Genomic DNA, 25621 nt, shown 5'->3' with positions numbered 1-25621 from the left:
AATTTCATATCAGTGCAATATCTCGCAATGTGTATACTGTAAATATACAGATTTTGCTTAGATAATGTTGATATTGTATATTCTATTCCATTTCCTATATTCATGGAAGTGAACATGCAATGTTTTGCATAATTCCCCCATTATGGCACTAATAAAGGACTATCTTATCTATTTTTTGCTTAAACTACTGGAGCGTTTGGAAAGTACTTCAGGTCTTTTCTTCCCAAGTGTTCAGAGGCCTGGCTGACAAAAACAAAAACATCTGTGTACAGTTGTTTTTTTGTCTTTCAGACTGTACATAGTTATTGAAGAAAATCTGCTCGTATCATAACATTTGTGACAGAAGGAGCCCGAGTTCCATTGTGAACAAACAGCAGAACAGTCTGTGACACGGCACAGAGGGAAAGAGATCAGACGTGGTGTCTGAACAAGGAGCACATGGCTCTCATTCCCTCTTCTATTGCCTCAGAAACTCTTTTGTTTCCATGACAACCACACACCAAAGTCACACAGCCATCTGAGGCCTGTGCGCACGCCTGTGTGTTAATTTACAAAAAAAAAAAAAGAGACAAGAGATAAATAATGGAGACTCAACTGAATAAAATGGAGAAGGGGTTGTGTGTGTGAGAGAGGTGATGAAGAGAGAACAGTGTGCAGACTGGCCGGGTCATCACACCGACAAAGCAAACAGCCACAAGAAGCAAAACAGATGGTGTTGTCTGCTCCGGGAAATCTCAGGACAGTGTGCCCCCCTCCCCTCCCCTCCGAGAACTTCCCAATAATCCTGAACACCTTTATCATCAAATATTCAGATATAATAGAATATTTCTGTGGTATCCAGACTATTCACAGACTTTGTGTTTTCCAAGTGCTCAGACATTATTAAAAGGGATAGTTCATGTTTTTTTAAGAGTGGTTGTACATACCCCACAGAACCATACTGACACAGTTAGTACCTCATGCTACCCAGAAGACTGGTAACTAGTATTTTGCAATCTTCTGTCTTGGGATTATGCAATTCAATGATTACTAAATGAATCGTCAACTAAAGCTTCAATATTTTCTGTTTTTCTTGCTCCATAGAACAAAGAAATCCTTAAAACTGACCAATTTTGTTTTGTTGACAAAACAAGATATTCGAGATTCTCATGATTTCCGGTGTTTGGTAAACACCAATCAACATTTTTCAACATTTTCTGACATTTTACAAACCAGACGAGTACTCGACTAATTGGTAAAATAATGGACAGATTGTGAGAAAAATCCTCAGTTGCAGCCCTAGTTCTGTCATGAAGTCATGTTTAGAGTTGTCATTATTGTGCACAACGTTAAGACACAAGACAATTTGAAATCTAAATTGGCAAATCAGAGCATTCAGACTGAGACGCCTCTGTCGATGTACGTCCCTCCCCTCACCTATGGTCATGAGCTGTGGGTAGTGACCCAAAGAACGTGATTGCAGATACAACGGTGTCCAGGGTGTCTGGACTCTCCCTTAGAGATAGGTCCTCTGCATCAAGAGGAGCCAGATGAGGTGGCTGGGGCATCTGGTTAGGATGCCTCCTGGACAACTCCCTGGTGAGGTGTTCCAGGCACAAAAACAACAATAATAATAACAACAATAACAATAAAGGGTGTTCTGTGTTTTTTGCAGTTCAGACTAAAAAACATATATAATAGTTCTGGCCATCTGAACAAGGTCTCAGTGACACAAACTTACCAAACAAGGTAGCAGTAGACCAGCAGCTCTATGTCCCATGTCTAATTTAATCTATAGAACTTTAAGTTGACAAAGGGCTGTCTAATGATAAGAGAAAGCAACAGCGATATTCACAATGTATATCTTAAGGAGGCATAGGCACAGAACGAAATACAAAAACCAAATCCCTTTAAATCCCTTTAACCACTTCCATAGTGTGTGCAGAGTGGATGAGCAGCATGTTAAGAGCTGTAGTCTTCCACAAGCAATCCGATCACCCAGGAAGTGACTCCAGCTGAAAGGTCAAGTCTTTCTTTCCGTGAGTGCAAATATGTACATAAGCTCTCCAGCGGAGACTGATGGGCCTGTGTCAGGGTGAAGGAATCTGCATCTAATCAGAATTAGAAGCCGTTTCAGTGACAGCAACAAAAGGACAGCATCCGTCTAAACCTGTGGTACCTCACTGGGATACAGCCACCCAGAATAACCCACCACATAAATCAAAACCAAATGCTGACAAATGCTCCTCTCCTGCTGCTGGAATGCACTGCACAAACATCTCAAGTCTTTTCAGATGGGATTCTTTTGCCATGAATTTCTATGAAGTGGGAGGTTAATTATTGCATTTATTTAGGAGAAGTGCAGGACTTCCTGTGGTGCTTTCTCGTTTTTTCTTTTCTTTTTTTACACAGGGCTGTGCAAAATGAGGTCAAGTACAAAGCGGGGCTAACGTTGAAGGAACAAAAGTCCAGAATGCAAACATTTTTCAATTTACTCTGAATTATATTAAGGAAGTAGCAGAATGTGTGTTTTACTGCAGTGTGGGCACAGAATGGGGCAAAAACCCTGTCTTATATGACAACACACCCCACATGATGCCGATCCAGGACCGCCTCAACCGTGAAGTCAACACCTCAGCACATTTCCAATCATCAAAGTTGGTTTACTCAGTTTATTGGTGGGCTGTCTTCCACAGGGAGGGAACGTGTCACATTCCACATATTAACACATTTTTATCTCCTGCATTTTTTGGTGGAACTGATTCCAGCGGCTACGCTTCAATCCACGGTTCACACTGCTCTGACGACATGCTTCTGTTAGACATGAGAGTATCATGAGAACAGTGACATGAAAGTTCAAGCAAAGATCTGTCTTTTTAGTGTGTGTAGAATAAGGGAACTACAGTATGACATGCAGTGTGCACTTGCAGGAATCAATCAGGTTCCTTAACTTTAAGATATACTACAAGCTAGGGGTGGAATTCATCCACATTTTTGTGCACATCTTTTGACATAATGAATGATTAGATCCAGAAATAGCTGAAATACAACGTTATGGATGCTCACTGTCATTATGCACCACAACCACCAAATACCTTCATTTTCTTTCCACATATAAAAAGGGTTTATATCTCAATGTAAAGAGTATTTGAGAGCCATTTCAAAAGTTTCAACGCAGAATTGATTTCCCAAATGATGGCAATAATATTGTGAATCGCAATTATCGTGGTCAGGATAGTCTCGACAAGAAAATGTCCACGTCGTCTACTACAGACTACATTCACCCAACGCAGGTTAATTAATAATCCTCAAAAATGAGTTCAATATTCCACATAGAAGGGGGTCAACGAGTAAAGAAACGAAGAGCCACGGTGTGTAAACTTCAGAGGCTGCACGGAGCAACAAGGCATCTGACAAACACGAGACACCACCACAACAAAGTAAACAGCCATTCACAAATATCCGTATTATAAATATTACTCATAAACAAAGACACATACCAATGCATCGTGCGCGTGCTGAAACACAGACGAACGTTATGATTTTCGCGGTGCCACATGACACCCGTGTGTCTCACAGCAGAAGCTCAGTCAAACTAACAGGCTCAACAGAAGCACAGGCGAACGTACCGTGAAGGCAGCACCGGCGACGACTGGACGTATCTCCCCTGGACGGTGTGTCTTTCTCCCGGTGAAGTAGCTCGGGAGTTTCCTATTCTCTCTCACCAAACCTCCGCCAGCTCCCCCTTGTCTTTCCGCTGTTTTCTCTCCTTCTTTCCCCTTCCCTCTGCTCTGGATGACGAGCGACGTTCTCGCAGAGGAGAGAAAATGGGCGGGCGTTGCAGCGTTTGGACAATCCGACCGACCAATCAGCGGTCGATATGACAACAAGTGACGGCTTTGAACCAATCAGGTGCCACTGCCCGCACACAGCCATGCGCTGATAGGCTGAATGAGCAGAGACCGCCCAGTTAAAATTACAACTACAGCTGCCACGGAAAGCCAAATTTAAAAAGTGTTATTTTAAGTCTCGAAGCTATTTTCATGATTTACAGCCGATGATTTGGGTCAAGTGAAGAAAAAAAGAACATTTTTGACAGAATTGTTTTGACAGACTTATTTTTATTTGTGTGACTTGAAAAAAATGTAGATTTACTGTAGCAATATTTTAAAAATCAGATTTATAGCCCAGATTTGGTGTATTTTTTCTTTTAGAACTTTTACTAGAGCTGCAATGATTATTCGATTAATCGGTTTGAGTGTTTTTTCACTGAGTAAAACAAGCTTTCTGATTTTTCTGCTTCTTAAATGTGAATATTGTGAATTATTTTCTGACAATTTACAGACTAATTGATAATAAATAATCAACATATAAAGCAAATTATGAAAATAATCATTAGTTTCAGCCCTAATTCTTCCAATTTTTTTCTTTTTTTTCTTTCAAATTTTGATATTTTTACTGAGAATCCAGATTTAAATCTCAGACTTTTGCCGATTTATCAAATTCCACAAAACTTTTATTTATTTATTTTGTGCCTTCATTAATTACATTATCCAAGGCGACAGTTGCATTTTAACTTGGTACATCATCGCATCACAAATCCAGATATTTTGATAGTGAGCACCTTCCCTTAACTTTCTCATTTTTAAATTTACATTTATACCATTTAAGTCACTTTTTCTACAATAAAATAAGACACTGACACAAGCCTACATTGATTATGGTATAATAAAAAATAGCAAATCTGATGAAAACCCTAAACTAAAGATATGATTGGATCATCCTTGATAACTAAAGACCAGGCACCTGCTGCTGATAACAACACAATCTCAAAAGATTTTGTCAGCTGAGAAAACTAAACACATCACTGGCGCCCTCTGATGGCAAAACAAAAAGTGTGAACAACACAGTACTTATACCAACAAATGCAAATAAACAACTTTGTCAAATTTGTACAAATACAAATTTAAATCTAGATTATAACAACATCTGGGAGGGGCGCCTGTCTTGTCCGGTGTTTGTAATAATCCCCATGTTTCAAAAAGGAAAAAACTCACAAACAGCTTGTCTACTAGACGGAAAGAATTCTTGGAAACCATCGTTAAAAAAAAGCACTGGAATGTTTGTGCTGCAGGATCCAACTTTTACGTTTAGTAGCTCCTGTAGTTTAGCTCAGTCTTGCTTTATTGACTTACAGAGTTTCCTGAAGTCTTAATATGTCCTCAGGGAGTGTGGAGGAGCGATGCCAACGTACAGAGCATCTCCTGGACTGTGACAATCATCCCTTGCACTGAATCCTGGCTCGACAGAAAAGCAATCGCAGCCGACGTCTCCCATCACGACGTTGCAGGACTGAGTTGGTTCAGGAGCTCCTTCATCCCCACAAACATCAGACTCAATAACAACTCTGCACTCTTGCTCTTCATTACATTTTCCATTTTATCTATCTATCTATCTATCTAAAAAATAAGTTGTTTAATTTGTGACTGTGCTGCAAACTCAAAGTAGTTTACGTGATAAGCACAATGACAATGAATTTTAATGTATAACTATGACAAATATTGAGTGTATGGATAAAAAAAGTCCAATGAAGCCCGAATTTGTATTGTATGTATTCATATAGTGTGATAACTGGAAGTTGTTTAATTCTACCTCCAAGGTTGATTTCTAAAAAAAAGGAAGGTGCTCATCTAATTTTTCTGGCTTTGGGTAAAATAGGATGTGTCAGTATTTTGTAGATGTGTCTGATTGTAGTTATAGGAAAGCCTGATTTAAAAAAAGGTCATAGTCTATTGGCAAAAATTGTAAAAAAAATAAAATATTTTTTTACTTTACTTTACTGTGTGAAAGCATCCACTATGTGATATTTTATATTCTAGTGTCAGTCACAAAAGATGTTAAAACACAAATAATATGGTGCAGGACCAGTGCTGTGTGGAGAAGTGGAGAATCACACTTGAGTAAAAGTGCCAGTAACTCTGCAAAGAATGACTATATTTCATTTCATATTGAGTATGAAAATTACACATACTTAAGCATTTAAAGTGAGAATTATTAAGTTTATTCACCATGTTAAACATAAACAACAAGGTATTGAAAGGATTCCAAACACAAAATCCTCTCCCTTTCCTTACCTGCTTCCCTTACTCTTTAACACCTCTCCCAACCGTTCTCCCTTTGCATGACTTAAAATGATAAAATGGCTGTTCATTCTTAGCAGTATTTAGCTTTGTAAATGATGCTCTGGCTGTTTTTCTTTCTCCTGTCTTTGACTTCCCTGTCTCCTGTGAAAGAGGAGCTCAGAGGACTTTGTTTTCGTTGTTGACTTCAGCTGCATCAAGCTCACACCAATAATGACTAGAATTATGAGGATCCTGCCGTCAAATTAAAAGTGTTCCAAAAAACGTTAAAGCCTGAGGCATGTGATGGTGCACTTCAATTTGTGCAATTGGGTACAGTATTTGCTTTAAAATGTACATTTTTAAACTTACCCAAAAGTCTTTACTTTGACTGAAGCTAATGCAGTTGCCTACAGCTAACCACTGAAGATGACTGTGGGATATTAACAACGTATGGAGAGGAAAGTAAGCTTAAATAAAAGTGATATGTGATGAGGATTAAATACAGTAAATATATATATACACACATACAGTATGTATATGTATATATATACATACATATAAAATCCAAGGACAAGAGTGAATCTATGAAGCAGATATTTTACCTTTTTAATTTAGAAATATTAATACCACAAATTACCTAATTACGAGAACCCCCAAAATAGAAATGGAGCAAAAACTAAATAAATAAACTGTTGTATCAGCCATTGCCAAATTGAAGAATGGTCTGGCCCAGTGTAAATCTTCTGTGAGCCACCACAACTTTTAATCAAAGCCAAGTCTGATCAATAATCAATAACAAGAGATAGGTTCCACTGTTAATTTAAGATGAAATCATCCAGTGACACCTGTAAAATTAGGTCCACAGACCTGACACAAGTTCTCTAGATTAATAAAAAAGCGTATATTCCACAAGTGGTTTAAAAAATATATAATATATAAAAATATATAATAAAATAATAATAAAATGTAACACTTCAAGTATAATCCTATATTGATATTTTATTGTGAAATAATTAAACCGGATATCTGACCCGTTTTCTTTCGGTGCCAGCTAGCTTGATACCGTGTTCCCATCCACAGTGAAAACACACAGGTAAAACGCAGCACTTTATGCCATCTCCACGTTTCATTTACTGGTTTCGTATCGTGTGGGGATTTCAGACGATTATATCCCAGTGTGGGACCTTCTGCTGCCAAACGAGCCGCGTGTGTCACCGTGTCGTCTCCCAGCACACAATCCGCATTTGACGAAGTAAAGTTCACTTCTGGTGTTATCCAACAGGGCTAGCTATCAGCTAGTTAGCACGGGATAAGCCCTGCTAACAACATCAATCTAAATGTCAGCCTGTGTTACTCAGTTGCACTTTACTTTCAAACCCTGTCATTCTTTGCATTGCCTTGTCTGACTGTTCCGAAAATGCGTGTCGTGGTTTATGAATAGGGGGTAAACAATGGGGTGCTTGCCGTGCTAAAGCTAATTAGCTAACCTGACGTGAGTTGAGGGAACGTCACAGCAAATGCTCCGTTGATTATATCCAGCGCAGTTGCAGGCACATGTCTTACAGAAAACACTTGCAATTGTAAAGCGAGGCGTTTGTCATTCGGCCCAAGTGGTGTTCATCACTCTGTGCGTAGACCTGTATTTCCCCCCACTTTTTGAAGTTGGCTAACCACAGCTAGCGGTAGCGCCACCAGAGAACAGGAAGGTAACGTAAATGTGACATGAAACATTTATTTAAACTCGTTTGTCCTACAACTGCCTGGTGGGACATTACATTTGTAACGAGAACGCGTTTTAATTTTTTGTCGGATTTTAAGATTGGTTGAACAACAAGTAACACAGGAGCCAACTACGTACTTGTGCTTCGATATACAGCGTCCATTACAGTAACATACTAATACTGACATAAACGTACAGTGAAGTCTTCTGTTAGTATGTGACAACCCGTAGTCACCAACATCAGTACGTAATTTTGCTTTCGGTTACATTAACATGTATCCTTACACACTAGTGAATCCCCCAAACAAGTTACATTACGTATAACTTTCGTTATCGTTTGCTCTAGTCCATTGTGGCGCAGTGTCTCTTCAACCTGTTGAAATTTTTAACTAGTACGAGAGCTGGTGCGAGGCTAAAGCTAAGTAATTATCGCAAAAATAAGGTACAAGTCAAGTGTTTGTAGGCCTGAGACAAATGACAACGTGAGGCAGTAGGAGCCGCCTCGATATACTACATTTATGTTGTTTCGAGTGGGTTCATAAACCGAGGGTAAATTGTACAATGTTAGTTGACGTTAAATGCTCTCATGATGGGGGGATTGCGCAGCACTGACATGTTTCACTCAGGCTGCACGTCCACGCTGCTCCTGCCGCTCCATACACACGTGGTGGAGTCTTTTGCTGGCTCCTGTTGAATGTACATGGAGTTAGACAGACAATTCAGCTACCGTGTCTTATCATTTGATGTAGTATATGATGTTTTAACTGCCGTAGTCCCTTTATACATCATCTAACAGTTACTGTGGATCTGTAGCTTGTGATCAGGACTAATGGAGACAGCAGAAGTTTGTGAGATCGATGTGGCGACCAGAAGAATAGTGGGAGGCAGTGAATCTCCACCCGAACTGGACAGCCCTAGTCAGGTAAACAACCTATCACCTTGTCTGATTGTGTGTGGTCGCTTGTGTTTGGTGGGATCCACCCTACAAACATAGATGTCCATGCCCAGCATACCAACATGGCTGCCAGTGGGGACATTATGATTGATTGCTACTTCCTAATTATTTATATATTATTTTAAAATTACAGTACAATGTTTTTAGTATCAACAGTTTGTAAACAGCTAAATATCTATTTAAAATCAGAGTCCTGGAAGAGATTAAAAATAGATCAGTCCTCTCCCTGAGCATGCTGCTTCTTTTTACAAAATGTTGTGCTGATGAAACCATGAGAACCTTTCAAGCCTGCAGCATTAACATGTCATCACTCCACAGATACATGAAACCTGTACTACTACTTGTCTGAAAAAGCCTCTGAGCTGTTTTAAAGTTGGACACATGTTTTGTGCATATCAGGAGGAGGTTGCTGAGTTTGGTTTGGGCTTGTGCTGCGCTGAGGAGGAGAGGGGGGAAACTCCAGGCAGAGAGGACAGTCCCAGTGACTTGGTGGAAGCTGAGCTTGATCCCGGTGGCGACCCCAAGACTGTAGAGGACAAAGCTTTTGGTAAGAACTCTGAGACAAGCTTCGCATTGCACAGATGTGATGACGGGTATTTTTGTTGACATATGCTTCGACGCGTCTTCTTGAATGTGTCTTTGTTTGGATGATGTTCCAGGGAAGGAGGTTGTTCTGCTGATGCAGGCCCTGAACTCTTTAGCCACTCCGGAAGAGAAACTGGCTGCTCTGTGCAAGAAGTATGCGGACCTGGTGAGTGTAATATCTGCATTTAATTTAAAAACAAATAGGATCTCCAATCATTTTAGTTAAGTATCAGAAGTGATGTTACGTACCTGAAATCAGACTATAGCGTTCTTTGTATGTGTCCAGCTGGAAGAGAGCCGCTGCATGCAGAAGCGACTAAAAGCCCTGCAGAAGAAGCAGGCTCAAATTGTGAAAGAGAAGGTCCATCTACAAGGGGAGCACAGCAAGGCCATCCTCGCACGTAGCAAGCTGGAGAGCCTCTGTAGGGAGCTGCAGAGGCACAACAAAACACTGAAGGTAAACATCAGCCCATTAATCATCAGTGTCACAGTCGTCTTTAGCCAGGCCTCTTTACATGTCGTACATTCTGAGCATCACATTACTGGAATACCATCTGCTGTAGATGATTCTGGATTACGTTGCATCAGATGAAAGCTTATATTTCAGATGTTTGCTGTCAGGTGGTGGTGCAGTGTCTCAGTAGAAATTTGCTGTCAGTGCATCTGAAGAGTTAATTATGAAGTATTTAATGCTGTTTTAGACAGATGAGTGAACCACATTTTTTGCACAAACAACTTTCTGTGTGTCAACTGGTTTTTGACATGGTCACTGTTTGACTTTGATATTTACTCCTTAAAATCATCTCAGTGATTGTCTTTGCAGTCCAATAGAGACATCTCAGACATGTTAATTGTGCATGTTGCAGGCACATGATTATAATCCAAGATAATTCAAAATTCTTTAGGTGCAAAAACGATTGCCACAACAATAATTGGAGCCCTGCGTTTCATATTTGTCTCGCTTAAATAAATACTTGCTTAAGCTTGTGTAATGCAAAGTAGTCCTGTGAGGATGTCATTTCTGGTGAGTGATTCTTTTACATTAGACAAGCTGTGGCTTGTATAAACTAGGCTTTACGTTGTCGTGATTTCCTCACCCTGGTCTGTCAAAGCACTTTCTAAACTCTGTTTTAAAAGGTGTTCTATAGATGGTGTTTTAAAGAGCAGTAGATACATTCTCATACAACTAAACATCCCTCTATTCAGTGTGCATCCTGAACATGGTAATTAAGCTACATGTTGGTATTTATTTCACTAACATAAAGTCCCTCTTGGGCAAATTAGCCTCCAGATTCTGATATTAATTTTCAAATTCATCTGTCTTCACCTCATCTCTCTTTTTGTCACCTGACAGGAGGAAAACGCTCAGCGGTCCAGGGAGTATGAGGAGCAGCGGAAGGAGGCCATGCTGCACTTCCAGATGACCTTGAGTGACATTGAGGTGCAGATGGAGCAGCACAGCTCCCACAACACCAAGCTGAGGCAGGAGAACATGGAATTGGCTGAGAAGCTCAAGAAGCTCATCGAGCAGTATGAGCTGAGAGAGGAGGTAAGAAAAGAAAAGTAGGGAAGAGATCTTTACATCACATGTGAAAGCTTGATGGAGATGACATGTGTGTGTCTCTTGCAGCACATAGACAAAGTGTTCAAGCACAAGGAGCTGCAGCAGCAGTTGATGGACGCCAAGCTGCAGAGAATCACTGAGATGATGAAAGAAGTGGAGGAGAAGCAGCAGAGGGAGAGAGACTTTGTAAGTTCATCTGCTGTGTTTGTTTTTTCTTTTCTGCATTGATTGCTGTGCCGTCAAACAACAGTCATCCATTTGTAGTAGAGCACAACACGTCTTCTGTGTGTGGGATCATATTGGTACTGAGTGTGTGTGTGTGTTGCTGATGCTGCAGCTTCTGAAGGACGCCACTGAGTCCAGACGCAAGTGTGAGCTGATGAAGGAGCAGGAGACACAGCTCAAACAGCAGGTGAATATACACCCACATGCACACACACGGACAGGTGAGTCGTGAAAAGATCATGAACATGATGATGTGTTTCTTCTCTTAGCTCTCACTGTACATGGACAAGTTTGAGGAGTTCCAGAGCACTCTGGCTAAAAGCAACGAGGTCTTCACCACATTCAGACAAGAGATGGAAAAGGTGAGAATTAATCAGCTGTGGGTCACAGACTTGATGCCCTCAAATTTCAACTCGCCACGTCTCATTCATACGTGTCTGTATTGACCTGCAGATGACCAAGAAGATCAAGAAGCTAGAGAAGGAAACGACACAGTGGAAGACCAAGTGGGAGAGTAACAACCAGGCCCTGCTGCAGATGGCAGAGGAGGTGACGTTCATTAACCATTCTTTTCTCTGCAATTTTCAAACAATTTCACAGTATTTCTTGAAGCCAAAATGTGTGTCAAATTACCAGATTAGATTAAATATTGTCCTGACCTATACACGTCTTATTCTACAGACAAAATCTTTGTTTCTGACAGATCTACACAAATGTCACTAACACTAAAAAGATCATCTTTGACGCTAATGAAACACTTGTGTTGTAGAAAACTCTGCGTGACGGCCACTTCAAGGCCTTGCAGGGGAAGCTGGAGCTGCTGGAGAGGCTGTGCAGAGCTCTGCAGAAGGAGAGGAACGACCTCAACAACCGGCTCAGCGTCCTACAGGAGGAGGGAGATAAAGGGACCACAGTGGCTCAGGAGACCCAGCAGCCAGAGCCCTCAGAGGAGGAGGAGCAAGAGGAGCAAGAGGAGGGCCTCACACAGGGAGACGGACAGGAGACGGAGGGTGTCCACCAAGCTCCCAGACCACCTGAATGTGACTCCTCACCGTCTGCCGCTGACGAACCCATGACTGCTACGACGAGCAGTCGGCTCGCAGAAACCCCGACCACACAGCAGGACTGAGCCAACCCCTCGCTCTCTCTGTGTGTGTGTGTGTGTAGGTGAGAAGGATGTGATCAGATGGCTCCACATGCGTCCAGCCTAGTTCCACAACTAGCCAGACAAACCATCTTCAATGGAGATATAGATTTTCTTTCTTTTTTTTAAGTCTACACTTGCCTCTCCAGGAAACGGAGCCCATATCTTTTGTGTAATCATTTAAGAAGAATAAAGTGACTCTATCAAGGATTTTGTTCTAAGAAATTGCCCTCATTTTGCATTGGTTCTTAAGATTGGTTTCTGTGGCGAACACTTTCTACTCCCATTTTCTACCATAACTGTATTTTCATAACTGTCCATCACACACTAGGTCCCTGTGGTCACATCTCACATGTCAGTGAAGCCTTACAATGCGTTCAAGTTGTTACTTGCATGACTTAAGTAGCCGGATCATTTGTGTTTACTTGCTTGACTTAAGTAAACACAACTGGACCACCACAATGCTAGAGTTAACTGTTCTTAGTCTAAGTTAACAGCTTGAATCAAGTGACTTAACACATTTTCAGAAGTTGGTGGGAGAAAGATTTCTTAGAATTCTCACAGGCCCTCGACATCTTTGCCCGGTCTTGCTAGCTCACTCTGATGTTGGAAGGATCTCAATGCCAATTCAGATATTTGAACTCAATCAACTGAAGTGAACGGTCGCCTGGTGTGACTGTCATGTTAGTTCATTTAATGTCTGTGGTGGCAGCAGGGATTTTTTTCATACACCAATGTCAAGACTAATCTGCATGTCCTTATAAAATAAATAATGATGACTTAGTGTGTACAATAAGTCATCATTGTACAGGTCCAGTGTGTAAAATTTGGGGCAATCTAAGAACAGACAAATTAATAATAACAATTTTCATTCATCTACTTTTCCCTAAAAATTGAGAGCGGTTGTGTTTTCATTAACTTCTCCAAATTAAACACTGGTTCTTTGGAAAGCTTTTCAAGTTGGCCACCATACATACATATATACACGGATTGAAAGCATGAGGCAAAAGATATTCAGTAGGGTGCAATATGCAACTTTGCCCATAGATGCCACTAAATCCTACACACTGGTCCTTTGAAGTGTTGGACCACTGCTAAGCTGCTATTCACGTTGAGATAACACTAACTCTGTATTTTATAGACATTTCTCATGGCAGTCTTGTTGTGTCTCAGTAGGAAAAGTACACGAGTAAATGGCCGCGTTCCATTTAGCTGACTCTCTTCGGTGATGCATGCTGGCTCACTGTCAACACTGTCATTTGTCGTTAATGGTTATTACTATACACCTGTGCATTTTCCTGCTAGGACATGTCAATTTGGCTGCTGCGGGAAAACGAGACCGTGGCATAAAGTAGTGTGTGTGTGTGTGTGTATGAAAAGCATCAGAAGCGATTGAGCTAAGAGTGAGCGTGAAGTCCAAACCCTGTCTTCTTTGTCGTGTCCTCACAGCTGACCAATCGTGGGAGCAAAGTTGGTGTGATGGTTGGATTGTCTATTTGGGAGCTTTGAGAAAACCAAAGTGCTTAACAGGTTGTGAATATGGCGCGTAGAGTCTCCTAAACACCGTGTGAACGACCGTAATTTAATTAATTTGGTGCTGAAATGCAACAGCTCGAGTGACCAGTGCTTGAGAAATTAGTATTCTACAGTATATTTAAATGAGGCAGCATGTTGAACATTGCACCGCTGAGATTAACTCGCATCAAATTATCTTCGATTGGATTGGTTTCCAGCATACGTTGACACTGAGAGAAAAAACCTAGTGTGACATGAAGGTGTAATATGTGCAGTGGGTTAGTTATGAGTTTGAACCACTACAGAAGTGGTAAAGCTGCAGTACTGTAGGCAGAATCGCTAGAGAAAAAGCTTTATGTTGAGTTTCATCTGCTGGTAATTGAAATACTCACATGGTGGGGGAAACGACAGCTCCTCTCATTACATGAGAATATTTCCATTCAGTCACAAGGGATGATCGAGGCAATCGCCTGCATACTGATGTCTCTTGCATTTCTCATCCCAACACTGGTGAAAAAAGGCACCTGTGGAAAGTGAAGCCATTAGGATACAGACAGACATTCATAGGTACTGTCAAACAAAAGCCCCTTCTATCTAATCAGTTTGAATAAGTCCTGGTCATTATGACAGTTGTGATGCAGGTGTTCGTCACACTTTGTTTTGCCTATTTTTCCTCTGGAGACGAGAGATGCAGTGAATGTTTATCGATAATTGTGTAATGTCTCAACTATCACTTTTAGGCGCGAAGTGCTCTAATGATTTCATATAAATCATGTTAACACATTCATACATGAGGTTAATGGACCTTTATGAACTCTTTCTGGAAGAACGGGGGGGTTTGATTTTGTTTTCTTGTGATATTAATAGGAACTGTCTTCTAAGAAACTACTACTGCTGCTGCTGTTGATGGTGAATGTAGGATGTCGATCCTTGACGGGGGTCAGATACTGTGAAGCAGTTGAGATAGTGTCTGGAGAATTGGGTCCATACATTCTCCAGAGTTCATGATAAATGCAGTGGGATTTAGGTCTGGATGAGATGTGTTCACGAGGATCCAGGCGAGGGGGTGGAGCCTAGCTTGAGCATGCAGGAGGCAGGACGCTTGTTGTGGATAATCCTGCTGCTTGCGTTCTTAGATGAGCTCAGTCAGAGCATTATCAGACGAGACCAGGCAGCTGGCAGGATCATCTCCAGTCACTTCTGCAGATATTTGCATCCACACATGTTCGGAGTGACTTCTGCAGACATGTGCTCTCGAAGTTCAGACTTCAGTGCTCGCCTGAAACACACACACACTCCTTTTGTTTCATTTCATTCTTCATCGCTGCTCTGTTACTTGCGGTCAGTGATGAGAAGACGTGTAAGACAAAGAGAAATGCTTGTTACTGCGATGACTGAACCTTGTTCGGGATTAATGGCGTCACTCCTTTGAAAACACAGAAACGGTGGTTAATTATTTTTCTGTGAAACAAATGTATACACTAACAGACTTATGCATTCGATTTCACATTTGTGTGCAGATGTGAGCACACCGGGTCGGCTTTTGTGTCCGCAGTAAACACCTTTCTCTCGCTCTCACTCTCATTAGTTCCCTCTTTGTTGTCCCAGACTGACTCTCAGGTAATGTCATAATCTACCTCTGTAGGTGAGACTAACTGTGAAAGAAGAGGAGCAAGTCATCACAGCTTCAGAAAGCTTTATTTTTACTTATATATATAAAACAAAAAAATAAGGCCCACACCCTCTTTGATTGTACAATGTTCTTATAACCCTGTCTTTCTTTTCAATAAACATTTTGTAGAATTTGCAGTTGTATTTTTACTTTGGATTTCTTTTTTGTGAATGTAATGTCTTATGGAGAACTTAAATGTTTTACATTAATGACAAACTTAAGTTTTGAAAAGTTACAAAAGTTTTATTGTATATTGTGGAGCAGGACACAATACAAGGCCATTTTCAACAAGAACATGTAACGAGAAAAAGAAGAAAGTAACGGAGCCCCGCGCCTCAATTGAGCCACATACTGAGTTAAAAAAAGAGATAATTATGGTTTTATGAAGTGTGGTTGTGTGAGGTACTGATACAGAAGCGACACCGACTTTCTGTCGCAGGCCACACACCAGAGAAGTGCCTAGCACTGTTGCCTCACACCAAGAAGGTCACCAGTGTGAATCCGCCTCACAACAAGAAGGTCACCAGTGTGAATCCTGGCTCGACCAAAGGCATTTCTGTGTGCATGTGGGATTTCACCCACAGTCCAAAAACACACACGCGTTAATTGGACAAGCGTAAGTGTGATCGTGAGAGTAAATGGTTGTTTGCCCTGTGATGGCCTGGACTGGAGACCTGCATGTACCGCGCCTTTCACCCTACGTCAGCTGGGGTTGGCTCCAGACTCCCATGACCCTCATGTAGGTAAAACGTTAGACAGTGAGGGTTTCTGTTGCTTTGTAAACACTCACACTGCTACTCCCCCTTCTTTGCGACACTGATCTTTGAAATCTTTATGCATTTACCTAAAAAACACTTATTTTACCTCTTTCGGCTTCTCCCTTTTAGGGACACTGCTATCATCTGCCTCCATCTCACCCTATTCCTAAATTGACCTAAAAAACACTTCTTTTACCTCTTTTGGCTTCTCCGTTTTAGGGACACTGCTATCATCTGCCTCCATCTCACCCTATTCCTAAATTGACCTAAAAAACACAAACTTGCCAAAAGAGGCAGTAGTAATAATCCTGCAGTTCCTGTTTCCTTGTGAGTTTAATAACACAGATTATCTCTGTGGACTAAATTGCGGGAGAGCGAGTGGTTTACAAACATAGATCCCCAGTCAGGAAGAGTGTAATGTGAAAGTTAAAATAATTATGATCAGGCATCTTTGTCTCAGACTGGTTCTCAGTTATATGTGAGAATACTGTTAAATATACGTAAAACACTTTTCTCTCTATTACCAGAAGAGGAGATGGATGTTTTTTCCCTCCAGCAAGAAAAGAACAAACATGCCAAAATGAAGTCATAGATGGTGAAGTTAGCATGTTCACATTTCTCCCAATCAGAGCTGATAAAACATGTTTAAATTGCAGTCATTCGACTGCTAACTGGATCTATTCCTGCTGCAGACAACAGTCACATGTCTGTGTCAGGTCCTCACACAACCACTCTTTAAATGTACCTGACGACCAAGAACCAACACGACGGGGAATGTTTCTTTAAGATCGGCAGTAAATATGGCAGTACCAGCTCAACAGGTGGGAAAATTAATCAGGTAGAAGGGCAGTTCAGGTATCTTTAAAGCAGTGTTCGGGTACATTTCAATTGTGCAGGTTTCCTTTCTATATTTACGTCTTCACAGAAGCCTATTCACTGGTTTCCTGTCTCCTCATGAGTCCAAATGAAAAAGAACACTTATCTTTTCTTTAAACTCTCTGACATGAATGGAGGATTATTTCTCTGCTCCCAACCCCCAGACACTGGAGGCGGAGCGACATTTGAGATCGTATCTAGTCATGGGCTCGCGTGCTTTAGGTACCTGGGCCGAGGTGATGAAGAGTAAGCAAGAAGAGCCTGAAAGCAGCGGCCTGTCGTCCACACCGTATCTGTGACTCTCCACGCTGTTCATTCATGTGGCGAGAACATTTTACATTTTGCACTGGACTGAAGATGAGAGAGGAGGGACAAGTCATGGAGGGGCAGGGCTTAGAGATCAGGAAAGAGAAGAGGGAGATGGTGTTCTGACAGATTTTTGCAGGGCTGCTTATGATGCCTGAGCCTCCAGCTCTGATGCAGGCGTGTTGTCCGGTTCCTCGTCGTTGTAGATGTTCTCCGCCTGGGAGGAGGAGGAGGGGGAGGGGGAAACATGGAATATTAATATGGCTGCTTACACGGTTCAAACAAGTGGTTTGGAGAGGGTAGTGGGGGAACAACACTGACTGACTAGTACAAGTTTACAACAGCAGGAGAATCTAAGGCCTGGTTCATGCTGCATGTGTCACGGGCCGCAAATTCATTTCTACGCCCATGTTCACAAATGAGACGTGTGGCATGAAACCGCCCCTTTAACCATCGTGTACAACAAAGATCATGTCATAAGCGTACTGCTAGTGTGGGGAGACAGGCGAAAAAATGTATATCATAAAACAAATACTGGTTTCGGTATGAACCAGTATACCACCAAGCATTAAAAGAGGAGAAGGCAATGAGTCTCTCATTACCATCCATAACCTGTCACACGAGGGTCACGGGGCTGCCAGTGCCAATCCCAGCTGACACAGGGCAAAGGGTGAGGTATCAACAACCATTAACTCACACACACACTCACACCTGCTGGCAATTTAGAGTGTTCGATTAACCTCTGCATGTTTTTGGACTGCGGGCGGAAGCCAAAGAACCCGGAACATGCAAACTCGCAACCTTCTTGCTGTGAGGCAACAGGGTTAGCCACATGTGCCCCCTCTCATAGCTAGATAGATCATCTTTAAGAGGAAGGCTGCTGCCCTCGACTCACCATCTGCCAGACTTGCATGATGTTGTCCTCTGACACCGAGCAGATGACCCACGGTTCGTTGGGATTCCAGGTGAAGTCGGAGATCTTGGCGGTGTGGCCACCATGGATGAACTGATGGAAGGACAGAAAAACAGGCGAGTCAGTAAGAGAATGCTTGGTGCTTTAAAAATGACGCAAATAAGAAAATTCCATGTCCCGATTATCCCGATCAAGTTCTATTCTATTTACCATTATATGATATATATGATACATGATATTTATTGTGGATGCTTTTTACCAGAATAACTTACCTGACCAGGTGCAGAATGACTAACCAGATCATCGTTATTAGTCCAAGAACAGTGTTTTAGCTGTTTATTTGGACCTGATGACTCGTGAATGGTCGGAGGGGGATATCTCAGTGATCTCAGTTTTAATCATGACACTTACCAGAAGTTCTGGTGGGCCGTCCTCAGCATCTTCTGCTGACTGCTCCTCCCCAATTTTACTATAGAAAGAGAAACAGAGTCCACTCTCAAAGTCAATCTTTACTGTACTCAAGTCTAATCTCACAATTCAACAGCCTTTTAAATCACACAAGTAAATCATCATTTTGTATTGTTGCTTGGATGATATGCAATAATGTAGTGTAGTGGCAGAGGAGGGCTGGAATGACTCTTTATTTCTTTGCTTTTGAAAATGAACCTATACATCATGTCACTGTCACCAAGGATGACACATAAGTGTCATCGTTGAGTGTGATTAATTGGCACAATCATTTTTCTGTATTAATACATAACTTTGACGGCCGCTGTTCATACCAGTATATTATTCAGAGTATATATTTACTGTTCAATTAGTCAACATCTCTGAAAAGTCCTGATTTCACTGTTTCATGGAAACCTATGGATAAAAAAAGACTTTACCTGAGATCCCAGACGTTGAGGCGTCGGTCAGTGCCGCTGGAGGCCAGGATTGTCTCATTGTGAGGAGACCATTGTACCTGATGGAAAAACACAGTGGCGATAATTTGACTAAAGGCGTAAATGACAAAGCCATGTCAGTCCAGGACTTCCCTCCACTCTCTGTTAGTAAGGATAACTTTACTAACTTGGGTGTTTGTGTCACTTACAAGTACAGGGAATTGTTTGACAGCAGTTTCAAAATAGTGTTTAACAAGGCCAAACAGGACACGGAGAGATGGTCAACCCTCCCATTGTCACTTACCGGAAGGATCAACTCAGTAAAAAAATTGTATTTCTGTTGCAAGCAATCCCAGTCTTTATCTCTAAATCCTTTTTTAAAGGACCTAAATAAGCTCATATCTACTATTATTTGGAATAAAAAAAATACCCTGATTACGGACAGTATATTTGGAAAGACAAAAAGGAAATGGCGGGCTGTCTCTACCCAATTCTCTGAAAAACACAGTGGTGATGATGGCAGGTTAATGTAATGTTCAGCAGCATTGAGTATACGTTATTTTTATTTATTTAATATATCCACTGCCCAAATACTTAGTGCGAAGTGTAAAAATATACAGGTTCAGATATACTATGTTGGAAAAACATTTGGCAGCAGTAGTAGTAAATGTTACCTGGAAGATTTCATCTTTGTGCGACTCAAAGGAGTGGAGCTTCAGTTTCAGGTTCCTTAGATCCCACAATGCAACCGTCTGAAATCACAAAAGCAGCATTGCATTAAATATATCTATTTTTTTCCATGTACAAATTGAACATCGCTATTGTCTTTTCAGAGCTGAGAGCGTTTGTTCTGTGTGCCTTCTCTACCTTGTCAGCAGAACCGGTGGCGAGAATGAACTCGCTGTACGGGTTGAAGCTCAGACAGTTGACCTCAGCAGTGTGAGCATCTACTGCATGGCTGGCTTTGGATGTGTTATTGGATCGAGTGTCCCATCTGGTGGGGGACAAAGGAGTAGCATTACATAACCTCACTCAGCACTTCATTAGGAAGAGCTGCACAATCTAAAACGCCAATCACGTGGCAGCATTGTCGTGGATAGTACATCCTCCACAAACACAAGCTTCACTTCTGTGGTTAAATGTCTTGGTGCCTTAGACTGTGATTGTTCTTTTGGCTTTTTCTTTTTTTATTCCCCTTAGTTTTTGCATGTAGAGTTTGTAGAATGAAACAACAAACATAAACTTTGTGTATTAAAATTGAGAAGCTGTGCCTCAGTTTTGAGGATGAATTCAGGACATGTAATATCATCCACTGTTTTAACATAGCAATAGATAAAATACACTTGATAAATATTATACTTTTTTAAAGGAAATTATATATTACTTGAGAAGGTTATAGTTGCTATCAGCATTGTAGAATTGTGAGGTAGAGTGCTGTCGCTGATAAGCGTAGGTGCTGATAAGCTCACTTTCAGCCTACGACCTTTTATAGGTTATTAATATGATACATGTTTCTTTTTGCTTTGCTTCTGTTTTTTCCTTTTGCTGTTGGTATCTAAGTGTATGGACATATGTACACTTTAATTGTAGGATAGTGCATCACATCACAAAAGGAAAAGTTTCAATCTGCTTTCATGAACAAACATACGTACATAAATAAATAAATATATAAATATGTATGTATGTATGTATGTATGTATATTACATTACGACTATTACATTTACATTTTCAGATTATCGGTAATGGTATCGACCACTTACATCATGAGCTTCTGGTCGTCAGCCACTGAGCCAAACAGGGATTCATGGAGCAAATGCCAGGAAACGTCTTCTACCACTGCGGTGTGTCCGGTGAAGATGGTCTTAGCATCCAGTATCTTACCTTCCTTTGGGCCACCGCCAATGTCCCACAGACAGATGGTCTGGAGGAGAATGCAACACTTGTAAATCACCATGCGGCTATAATCTGTGAAACTGATGCATTGCTGAACATCTAGGGGTGTAATGCTTTATCAATCTGGATCAGGCAACTGTGTGCAATTATATGATTGATATGGCGTCAGCAGAAAAGTGAAAACATTGACAAACATCATTTCATACATGTACAGGTATTACTGCGAAAGCCGTTTCTCATAAACCGTTAATCATAAACTAATGTTACCATGGCAGATTTTTGATTTCAGCAAATACCCAGACAGGTGACAAACAGCATGAGAGAATGTGAGCAAAAGCATGCTTACATTCTGCTCACTTACAACACAACATCGAGTTGCAGCCCTAGTTTGAGCTCATGTTTATGATGCTCAGATCTTCTCTGGACAAACAAAAAGTGAATGAATACCCTGAATCCTTCCAGGCCTGGTCACTTACGTGGTCATCAGAGGCACTGAGAAGGTTTCCGCTGAGGTTGGGATTCCAGGAAAGACCATATCCTTCTTTTTGGTGACCTTTCAGCCTCAGGTCAGGACTACATTCTCCACTGGGGTCTGCAACGAACAAATCATTTCAGATTGACCTATTATTGTATGATTCACTGAAGTGGGACCATTGTGTTGCGCATAGCACAGCAGTGACTCAACCTGGCTTAGACGGGTGCTTAGTGTAGTCAAAGACCAGAACGTCAGACGTAGGAGTCTTGGTGGCGATGATGAAGGGGTTCTGGGGCATGTAGCGGGCTCGGTTCACCTCTCCCTCGTGGTTGATCTTGATCTCGATCTCTATTTTCCCGCTTACTGAACCAAATCCACCAAACTCTGACAAGAGAATAAAATCCAGTATAAATAAAGTTAGGGTTTTAAGGAAGGTGGAGACTATTATTGTGTAGGGTTGAGCAAACAGACTTTTGTCACACAAGGAAAAGAAAAGTGAGCCCGTTTTCAGGGGAAAGACCAAATTAATGTATTTTTTAATCACTCAAACCTATTACTATTAGTGATTTGAGTATAATCAGGGTATAGGTTGTAATTTACCTTAAAATTGTTGAGTGGACACATTACTGCACATGCATACATGCATACATACATACTGCACATAGGGCAACAAACATACACAGCAGGGTATCCATCCACATACCTGCTGGAAGACAGAATAACACAGTTTCAGTTACAGGAGGAATATGGGTACCTATATTATGTCTCTCAGGTTTTTTCCTCTTTTCTTTACTGGCAAAGCAGGGGGGGATCAAACAAACATGTGATATATGATAAACGTATTCTACTGCAGGATGACAAGTTGCATTTACCTCCTTTTTCGCTGTCATAGTGCGAGGCATCAAACTGGGCGTCATCGTTTGGCACCTGGACACTGGCAATCACAAGGTGGTTCTGTTCATCTGATGTATGGGTCCCTAAAACCAGCCTGTGGACAGCGTAGTCTTTCCCTTCCGGCCTGCAAACATCCACAAGATGTGAATAAGAGGATAAAGTTAATACTACGACAACATAGTACATGTACATATATTAAAAACTCACTGTTAGTAGCAGCCTTATAGAAGCAGCAGGTTGGTAAAAGAAAACAAGCACAAAGTGCTTATTTATATTTATAGAAGGACCTTTTACATAGAAAAGTCAGGGACAGGAATTGCAAATTAACTTTTGCTTGTAATCCTTCACACAATACATGTTTCATGTCACTGTAACTTGACACAATGCTTATATCAATAAGCAATAATAAACAATGCTATGGAAATTCATGTTGTGTAGCATTTTCTGACACCCAAAAATCTGCTTGAGATGATGAATCTGTCAGCATTAGGTGGCTATGATTGACCTCTGAGCTGCTTTATTTACGTTAGTACGTACGTAAGTCTTCATATCAGACAAAATTGTGGAGCACTCTATAGGAATATAGGTAATAGTGCCAGAATTTCAGAGTATCAGAATAGGCCATACCAGTATCAGCCTCAGTGAATGATACCCATCCCAGTGCTCAATACTTTTAAAAAGCACGGACATAAACACCTGTTAACGTCATTAGACTTTTACTATATTACGAGTAATAACCCGAGTAGAGCCGTAGAAGTGTATAATGGAAAAGTGCCATTAGAGGGTGAGTGAAGTGGAGACATTGCAAATACCTGCGGACATCTGGGAGCCACTGGACAGTGAGACTGGGCCACTCAAGAGCATGAGTCATCACCAGGTCATAGAGGAAAGGTGTGTTTTTCTTCCAGATCTTGTACTCTTCATTGATGACCCTTTCTTCCACCGCATCATCGTACACTTGAACAGAACGACATGGTTAATTTAAAATAAATCTGCAAATTAGAGTCAGGCTGGGTATCGCTACCAATGTTGTGATTCACACAATCTCAAGTTCAGCAATAATTTTTGGTTTGCAATTGTCATAAATGCATTTTCACTATCGAGTGAAAGTGGAAGAAACCAGTTACCTGTGGTTTTAAATTTAACAATCAGAAAATGGCAAAAATGTATTCACAAATCTGAGACAAGGTCCAATTATGTATTGAACCTTGATTATATTGATAGTGAAGAGAATTGTATTTCTATCTGTACTGCTGCTATGTTAATGCTTTATTACGTTTTAAATGCATTACACTGGATATTTTTTGTATATTTCCCCAAATCGTATAGCATCAAAAACTATTTTTGAACACTTCATTTAAGTTTTGTTGTACATTGCTCAGTTAAGAATGCAAGCCAGGACATCGAGTCATCAGGAGACCTGAAAGTGAGGAAGCTAAATGTAACTCAGCCAATATTAATTTGATCATTAACACCTGTCAAAATGTCTGTCATGAAAAACAGCAACGTCCTGCCAGGTGCTTCTCTTAAAAATCTCTCCTTACACCTAACTATCTAAAGCTAGGATATAAGCAAGGTTTAATATTTAATTTACTGCCATTTGTGATTAAAGACTACTAAAGACTGGCAGCAGGAGGACTGTTTTCATCACATGGGTTCAGAGGGCGCATGTAATTCTCGCCACCAGCCACTGTGGTGTGTTTAGGAGAAGACGGCTGTGTCAGCGAAACAACACACAATGTGCGAAGTTGAAATAAGTTACATTTGGTGTAGTGCAAATACTGGTATGTGCACGGGGCGTAGACAGACTGGGTCAAACACGACGCTCTCCGACAACAGTTAAACTACACAGCAGCAAACACGCTGAAGAAAAGCAAGTTAGCCTCCTGACAGGACGTAGCATGTCCTGCTAGCACCCATGCCTGAGTTAGGATGCTAAGTACACAGAGCGACACGCGAGGAACACGGGCCACCGCAGTATACGCTCATAGCTCCTGTGAACCTACCCTCTTTATCAGCCATGTTTCACACACTGCACTGTGTTACGATGCTCGAGAGCAAAGTAACGAAATACACGTGAATTCCAGTTAAAGCTGCTGCTGCAGCTGCTGCTCTGGCTGGTAGTAGAGTAGTTGTTTCCCCGCTGGACAAGGGTCCTTCCTTTTCAGCGCCCAATATCTCGGTATCTACTGCGCAGGCGTCAGGGCGCGCGCAGTAACAACGAGGACCAACGCTGCGCTTAGACAGCGCAGACTGCGCATATGGCAAGCCTTTTTAACATTAATTGCCAATCTGGAATTAGCGTTACAGATGTGTGACGTCATTTGTGACTAGTCGTAATTTCATTATCGTGACTAGAGTGAATTGTAGTTGTAGATATCTGTGACGTCATTCTTACTAGTCAAAACTACAGTTTCAGAAATCTGCAATTCAGTTTTGACTAGTCAGAATGATGTCACTTTTGCCATTCGTGTGTATATGGTTTGTCATTGTAGATTGTCTCTAATTTCATATATCTAAGACGTTATATATACATATATACACATACATGTATATATATATATATATATACATATATATATATATAAATGTATTTACCTTATTTTGAATGTGGTATAGTTGTTGGTGGTGAGCCATCTGGACCGAGTAGTTCAGAAACTGTTTATCTACTGGGATTCTCAAGCACAACAAGAGAATTGTCAAAACAGGAGAAATATCCAGTTCTCCTGATAAATATGGGTTGTTGATGCCAGAGGGCAGAGGGAAATATCCAGGGTGGTTTGAAATGATACATAGATTGTAGCCACATCTGAACACACAACATGGTCTACAGCAGCAGAAGACTACACCAGGTACCATAGTAATGTTTATGAGCTGGTGGCTTTGTAGGTGATGTGTATAAGATCATGGAACCACTGTCTAAAGGCCTTTTCCCTGGCACCACCCACAGGAATCCTTTATACTGTATGTGTATCTCAGTAGAGATATAAGATGTGTGTGTGATGAGCAGCACAACCTTGTATGCATTCCAAGTAGTTTATTGTAAAAGTCTCATCCATAAACAACAAAAACATTTTACTTTAAGTTACAAACCTTAAAAATGCAAATAAGATCCTAACATGAACACAACACATGTAAAA

General features: G+C 41.1%; 3 protein-coding genes across 6 annotated transcripts in view; 1 reads left to right on the top strand and 2 right to left on the bottom strand.

Annotated features, from left to right (window-relative positions):
* The window catches only part of ccdc102a (coiled-coil domain containing 102A), a 40383-nt gene extending 36599 nt beyond the window's left edge, over window positions 1–3784 (bottom strand). The window contains exon 1 of one of the 2 annotated variants that reach the window (XM_044015702.1): window positions 3609–3784. The gene's annotated coding sequence lies outside the window, so the exon portion shown is untranslated. Of the gene's footprint in view, window positions 1–1416; window positions 1552–3608 lie in introns of those variants that run through there. The other variant, XM_044015703.1, reaches the window with a different exon arrangement.
* A 3416-nt stretch (window positions 3785–7200) lies between these two features.
* Window positions 7201–15618, top strand: txlng (taxilin gamma). The gene is made up of 11 exons (XM_044015697.1): window positions 7201–7353; window positions 8635–8743; window positions 9176–9323; window positions 9436–9527; window positions 9648–9818; window positions 10716–10910; window positions 10992–11111; window positions 11263–11337; window positions 11420–11512; window positions 11604–11699; window positions 11920–15618. Exons 2-11 carry the CDS (start codon window positions 8651–8653, stop codon window positions 12277–12279), a joined length of 1443 nt encoding a protein of 480 aa, XP_043871632.1. The 5' UTR covers window positions 7201–7353; window positions 8635–8650; the 3' UTR covers window positions 12280–15618.
* An 85-nt stretch (window positions 15619–15703) lies between these two features.
* LOC122760584 (histone-binding protein RBBP7) lies at window positions 15704–24659 on the bottom strand. Of its 3 annotated transcripts, XR_006358443.1 has the most exons (13): window positions 24488–24659; window positions 23294–23438; window positions 22460–22605; window positions 21798–21974; window positions 21589–21704; window positions 20980–21140; window positions 20086–20212; window positions 19893–19970; window positions 19222–19298; window positions 18746–18803; window positions 18317–18427; window positions 16506–17638; window positions 15704–16415 (listed from the first exon to the last, which is right to left on the bottom strand). XR_006358443.1 is itself a non-coding variant. In XM_044015698.1 (12 exons), exons 1-12 carry the CDS (start codon window positions 24501–24503, stop codon window positions 17567–17569), a joined length of 1284 nt encoding a protein of 427 aa, XP_043871633.1. In that variant the 5' UTR covers window positions 24504–24659; the 3' UTR covers window positions 15704–17566. The 3 variants fall into 3 exon arrangements, 2 of the variants coding, with proteins under 2 accessions (XP_043871633.1, XP_043871634.1); XM_044015698.1 differs by having other exon boundaries at window positions 15704–17638; XM_044015699.1 differs by having other exon boundaries at window positions 15704–17638; window positions 21798–21971.
* Between the last annotated feature and the right edge of the window lie 962 nt (window positions 24660–25621).

Source organism: Solea senegalensis, unplaced genomic scaffold (genome assembly GCF_019176455.1).
Source record: "Solea senegalensis isolate Sse05_10M unplaced genomic scaffold, IFAPA_SoseM_1 scf7180000013762, whole genome shotgun sequence".
Taxonomy (NCBI): Eukaryota; Metazoa; Chordata; class Actinopteri; order Pleuronectiformes; family Soleidae; genus Solea; species Solea senegalensis.
This window is presented reverse-complemented; position numbering and strand designations above follow the sequence as displayed.

Bases quoted from the DNA above. Each gene is read 5' to 3' on its own strand.
- txlng (XM_044015697.1), top strand. From the start codon at position 8,651: ATGGAGACAGCAGAAGTTTGTGAGATCGATGTGGCGACCAGAAGAATA. The intron at 9,324-9,435 runs GTAAGAACTCTG...ATGATGTTCCAG, and splicing joins TGTAGAGGACAAAGCTTTTG to GGAAGGAGGTTGTTCTGCTG. The intron at 9,528-9,647 runs GTGAGTGTAATA...GTATGTGTCCAG, and splicing joins GCAAGAAGTATGCGGACCTG to CTGGAAGAGAGCCGCTGCAT.
- LOC122760584 (XM_044015698.1), bottom strand. The intron at 21,975-22,459 runs GTAAATGCAACT...TTATTCTCTTGT, and splicing joins CTATGACAGCGAAAAAGGAG to CAGAGTTTGGTGGATTTGGT. The intron at 21,141-21,588 runs GTAAGTGACCAG...ATTCTCCTCCAG, and splicing joins TCAGTGCCTCTGATGACCAC to ACCATCTGTCTGTGGGACAT.